Raw genomic sequence first — 6,000 nt, 5'->3', positions numbered from 1 at the left:
CTATATTAAGTGTCACTTTGTTTGCTACAGAAATACAGTCACCTCTCAAGTGGAACAGAGCAGCTGTTTATCAGCGCACTGTAACTCTACACCACGCTTTTAAGAAAGGAAGCAAAGTAGAATTTTGCTATTTGAAACTGAAGGGAGGATTTAATGCAGGAAGAGTTGCACTCTCTGGTATTCAGCAGAGTTGCACTGTCTGGGCAAGGATGTTATGTTTAACATTTCTGCTCTGATAAATGCCCAGGACTATGACTACAAATACTCAGGAGCTCAGTTACATCTGATCTGAAAGATGCGGTGCTTATAACATGCCAGCAGGTTTAAGCTCAACATTTCTGGCTTTGTGCCTGTGGTTGGCAATCTGAGAAAATTTCTGTCACAGTATTCTTCTTTCAAGGAGACAAAAACATATTAGGGCTAATTCACCCACTATCTTTGCTGGAGTTATACCAGGGATCAGTATGGCACACTGTTATCTCTATAAACTGTTTAAAAACAATCAATAGAAGTGTAAACACAAACTCCTGTCTTGATCATTGTTTACCATTTCCTAGGCTGATAAGCTACTAAGGGCCGGTTCCTGAACTCTGGAAACCAATAGAAATTTTGTCATTGTCTTCAAGAGGGGCAAAGACCGGGCCCTAAACTCCATTACAAGCACAAACATCATGCTAGACCTGTTCCTCCAAGATGCTGGAGGAACTGCAGGGAGCTCCCAGGGCTCAGCAGTGTTCAGTATGTGACCCTCTCTCAGTAACTATACTTCCTATGATCTTCTAATGCAAAGCCATGATTGTGAAGGTGATGATGGAAAATTCTTGAGGCAGCTCCAATAACAGAGAAACATGACTAGAGAAATCCAGGCTTGGGCTGGAATTTTCAGATTTAAGCTTGCATTTAATGTGTCAACGTGGCATTTGGATGTCAAAAGAGGCCCCAAGTCCTCTAGACATCTAAACAGAATTTTCACTGGCTGGCACCTACTAGGAAATCCTATGGTAAAACCCCAAAGACCAAACTCTGGGTCAGAGTCATGTTGATGGAGCTGCCCAAGACAGCATTTTTGAAAGCTGGGCTCCCACCTTTTCAAAAGCAGCATCAGCATGCACACAGTAGGCAGATAGGGCCAAAATCCCTGCTTCGAGTCAAATGGTCTCAGTTTGCACCAACTGAGAATTTGGCCCCTATTTTGCTTTTACAAAGGTTGGCTCTCCATTTTATTATAACACCATTTCAAAACACAAAAACAAAGACTGATCAACACACACAAGAGGGAAACTTACGTCTTACTATCAGCCTTGTATAAGCAGTGGTGAAGGTGTTTCCTCCTATGTATCTGGCAGAGTAGACCCCTGCATCCTGTAGCAGGGCTTCAGAGCAGGTCACTTCTAGCACATTTGGCACTTCATGCCTGGGCACAGAGTGAATGAAAGAACCTGAGAGAAGGGCATAAAAAACATCATAATAGAGCAGAACATCCATTCAACCCTTCACAAGAGGAGCTCAGGTCAGCCAGTGAGGGAAGACATCTCAGATGAAGCAAGCTGTCTACCACGCAGAACAAATCTGTTGACCATGACACGGTTGGGGCACAAAACCTCTTCTTTGCCTCTCCTCCAGCTGCCGCTGCATAGGAGTTGAACAACCCGGTAATTAATGTCTGAAGAATGTAGCTGCAGGGATACTCACTGTGCCATCAGTGAACTGCAGAATTCTGCTTGTTTTAGAGGATCAGCTCACCTTGTGCTTCAGCTAGTCAGATGCCAGCTTATTCGTATGGTGTGGTACATGTGTATGTATATTTGCAAATATTTCCTTTTATGAATAAGGTCGCTTTGGATGGCCTCTTCTCTATGGTTTCATACTTTCATACATATATAAGTGTTGGCCATTAGTTAGGCCCTGATCATGTAAAGTGATTCACAAACACAGACCCTTACTCCCTTGTGGAATCCTGTTGGTCTCTCCATTCCTTAAGCTCGGGCAGGGGGTAGGCTATGTAGCAATGGGAACCTAAATCATGGAGCAGAGAGAGATCTCAGTCAGATGCCCAGCTTCTGGAGTGCTCAGGGAGAGTTGGGCAGGGGAGGAAAGGGGAAGAGATCTTGGAAGGTAGCAAGTAAATAGAAAAAGAGGAAGTGGGGCAGAAGCACTTAGAGCAGCATAGCACAGGCGATATTGAGGGATGCAAGGCAGAGATACAAGGGCGGGGAGTTATAAGATTAAAAGCAAAGGCACAACAACTGGGGAACTGGAGAGCACAAGGGATTGTGGAGGGGAAGCAAGTAATTTGATCAACGCTGTTTCTAGGGTTGGCAATCTGGCTCCTTCTCTGAGCACTAAATGCACAAGAAATGATGCTTCCTTCAATTGCACAGCAAGAGCATCACCAGTAATTATTTTAATGTAGTGGCACAGGTGCTAGGATATCACAGTGATGGGTGAGGGGAAAATAGAGAGAGAGAGTCGTTACCGTTTTTGTAGATCACTGCATCTTCCTCCATTGCAATCTTTCTGATGAAGGAAATGTTCACATGTTCTCCCTTGTTCACTGTCATAGTTAAGGCCACTGGGAGGAAGGAAGCTAAAATAAAAATGGTCAAAACATGGGATCAATGACTATAAATATTATCAATGACTGTGATTCCCCTAAACTGGAAGCTGAAGGATAATCTACAGCAGAATCATCACTGGTGATTTATATGTTAAGATTTCCTTTGCCATCAGCAGCCCCTGCTCTGTGTTTCAGCAGTGGCATGGGTGGGGGGGCATATAGGTGCTTGAACAATAAGGTGGTGTAACTAGAAGCAAGGAGAGGAAATTAATAATAATGTTAATACTAGCTGGATAACTGGAAACAATTCCTAACCAAGAGAACCAACCAGTTGTAGAATAATTTCCCAAGTCTTTTTAGCCCTAGGGACAATTTTTATAAATAGACTGGGTAAGATACTGGGTAAATTTACTAGGAAAAGATCTTTCACTGGCAAAGAAAGTTTCTATGATGTAGTGAAATGCAACAATGTCAGGACATCAGTGTCATATAAGGCCTACCGGAAGACAGGAATAGCATAGTGTAGTGCTCAAAATTAGTTCACCACACTTTCCACAAGACACCATTCCTTACTGAGGACAACAGAATAAATGTATTCTGAGAAGGGTTGGGCAACATTTTTCAACCAAATTTTTTTCTATCTGAATATATCTTTTCATCAAAATCTAAACGTTGCATGGGAAAATATGCAGTTCAATGCATTTTTTAAAAATTCTTGAACTGGAAAATTCAAAACAAAAAAAATGCACAAAACACAAACCTACTTTCACACACTTTCCTGCTGTTTTCCAATCTTTTCCAGCTGGAAAACAGTAAATAAGTGTGAAAAGTGAGTTTCATTCATTTTCACACCTTTTTCACCTTTCTTGTCTATTTACCAGCGGAGGAAAGGGAGTAGGGGAGTGAGAAACCTGAAAATCCAGAAACCAATAATGGAAAAAAAAAAAAAACAAATGACATTTTAAGTCAAAATTACACAAAACTTTAGTTGCAAAAGATTTTGATACGAAATTAAATCAAGTTTGATTTAATTTCATTTTGAAAATTCCTGTGGAAAACTTGGGATTTTTTTGAGGGAAAAATTTTCTGACCAGCTCTAAATCTGAGATTCCAGGCCAAACTCTTCTTGTGATAATATTGGGGGGTGGGGGGGAGGGGCGGGGAGGGGCGGACATTATAAAAGCTATCCTACCAAATTAGAAAATTCTGATTTTTCAAACTGAACTTTGGGGATATTCAGATCTCAGTCTGGATCTAAACCTCACACTTTAGGCCTATTTTTACTGAGGACAATGAGTACACTCTCAGAGGGATGGGACACTGTGTTTTACTGCTCCCTTCTGTGTCTTCTTATTTTTTCCCAAGGATTTCTAGCTTTTCTTTGGGTAGGTCCCTCCCATACCATGGTTTGCTTCCACCTTCCAAGGTCTTGCAGGGCAGTCACCCTCCTCATGGCTAAAAGGGCTGAATTTTACCTCCTCCAGAATCTGCTAAAGCCAATCTGAGTCTCCACTGGAATAAGCTCTTATGCTCTGGGTCCTATTCTACTGTGGTCCCATTTATGGGATATTTTATTTAGGGTAAAGGATGTGCGGGCTACAGACCAGTATGAATTATGGGGTAATTTTTTCAGACACTTTTCCATTCAGTTATGCTCACACCCCTTGCCCCCACCCTTTGTGCAAACATTCAAGCAAGCACATTTTGGTTTGTACCAAAGATTGTGGAAAGCAAATTTTGGGCCTGTAGCTGAAATTTGTTTACTGAAGTAATTAAATTCATTTTAGATGGAAGTGGAAGTAGTTTATAAATGCTAGGTCAGAAACAAAAGCCAAAGAACAAAAACAACAACAAAAAATAACATGTGGCTTCTGTCACCATCTATCTGTATTAGGTATTTAGTACATTGGCTGGAAAAACTTAGATGGAACCATTTCCCATCAGAAAATGAATTTCCATTGAAGTAAAAATGCTTTGAGAAATCGTATTAATTTTCCCAAAAATGTGTTTAGGAGAAAACCTACAAAAAAGCCCTCACAATGTTAAACCATTCCATTTCGACATTTTCAGAATGAGAAGTTTTGAGTTTTCATTTTGAAATGACTTATTTCCATTTTGAAATGACATATAAAGAAACTTTAAATGCTGTATTATATTATATGCAGTGTTGTTTTAGCCATGTTGGTCCCAGGATATTAGAGAGAAAACGTGGGTGAGGTAATATCTTTTATTGGACCAATTTCTGTTGATGAGGAAGACAAGCTTTTGGGCCACACAGAGGTCTAGGTCTTCAGGTCTAGGAAACTAACTCAGAGTGTCACTCCTTGTCTCTCTCACTAACACAAGTTGGCCCAACTATGAAAGTAGTTCTATTCACTTCAGTGAAATTACTCATGTGCGTAAAATTAAGCACATGCATAAGTGTTTGCAGGTTTGCGGCCTTGCACAATATTATCTAGGCCAGGGGTCGGCAACCTACAGCATGCGTGCCAAAGGTGGCACGCGAGCCAATTTTGCCTGGCACACTGCTGCCATCTGGGGTCCCGGCTGCCGGCCCCGCTCAGCCCACTGCCGGCTGAGTGAACGGAACCCCAGGCCGGCAGGAGGCTGAGCGGGGCCGGCGGCCGGGACCCCAGACCGGCAGCAGGCGTGCCCCCCGGCTCTGCCCTCACCGCGCTCTGGTTCTGCGGCTCCCGGAAGTGTGAGCTGCTGGGGCGCGGGGCCCTGAGCCTGCTCCGGGTGGGGCAGTGGTGGCGGCTCACACTCCCGGGAGCCACAGAGCCCGAGCGCGGCGAGGGGGCAGCCGGGGTGCGCACGGGGACCGCCACCCGCATGCATCCGCTGCAGGAGCCACCCCGGGGGGGGGGGGGAGCACCGGGCCGCAGCCGGGGCAGGCGCCCCCCTGGATCCTCCCTCACTGTGCTCGGGTTCTGCGGCTCCCGGAAATGTGAGCCATCGCCGCCGCCCCTCCCAGAGCTCTCCCCCTCCCACTGCCTCAGCACTCTGCGGGGGAGGGGCTGTGCCCACGGCAGCCCACAGTGTGTTTTGCCTCCACGTGGAGGCAGCGTCTGACCAGCGTGGGCATGGTAAGGGGAGTCCTGGGGGGCAGGCAGGGAGCAGGGGGAGGGTTGGAAGGGTCGGGAGTTCTGGGGGGCCTCTCAGGGGGTGGGGAGTGGTTGGATGGGGCGTGGGAGTCCCGGGGGTCTGTCTGGGGGCGGGGGTGTGGATAAGGGTTGGGGCAGTCAGGGGGTAGGGTCCTAGGGGGGCAGTTAGGGTGGGAGGGTCTCAGGAGGGGGCAGTCAGGGGACAAGGAACAGGGAGGCTTAGGTAGGGGGTGGCGTTCTGGAGGGCAGTTAGGGGCAGGGGCCCCAGGAGGGGGCAGTCAGGGGTCAAGGAACAAAACTGCAATCTATGTGGGAACAGAAAATAAAGCAGAATTTTAA

General features: G+C 45.6%; 1 protein-coding gene across 1 annotated transcript in view; it reads right to left on the bottom strand.

Annotated features, from left to right (window-relative positions):
- Positions 1-6,000, bottom strand: part of LOC113405298 (angiopoietin-1 receptor-like) — a 65,127-nt gene that overhangs the window by 39,281 nt on the left and 19,846 nt on the right. Inside the window, exons 3-4 of the mRNA XM_026646360.1 lie at positions 2,477-2,587; positions 1,287-1,439 (exon numbers count right to left, since the gene is read on the bottom strand). Coding sequence (XP_026502145.1) covers positions 1,287-1,439; positions 2,477-2,587 — 264 coding nt within the window. The remainder of the gene's footprint in view (positions 1-1,286; positions 1,440-2,476; positions 2,588-6,000) is intronic.

This window comes from Terrapene carolina, unplaced genomic scaffold, assembly GCF_002925995.2.
Source record: "Terrapene carolina triunguis isolate 2854851 unplaced genomic scaffold, T_m_triunguis-2.0 Scaffold35022, whole genome shotgun sequence".
Taxonomy (NCBI): domain Eukaryota; kingdom Metazoa; phylum Chordata; order Testudines; family Emydidae; genus Terrapene; species Terrapene triunguis.
This window is presented reverse-complemented; position numbering and strand designations above follow the sequence as displayed.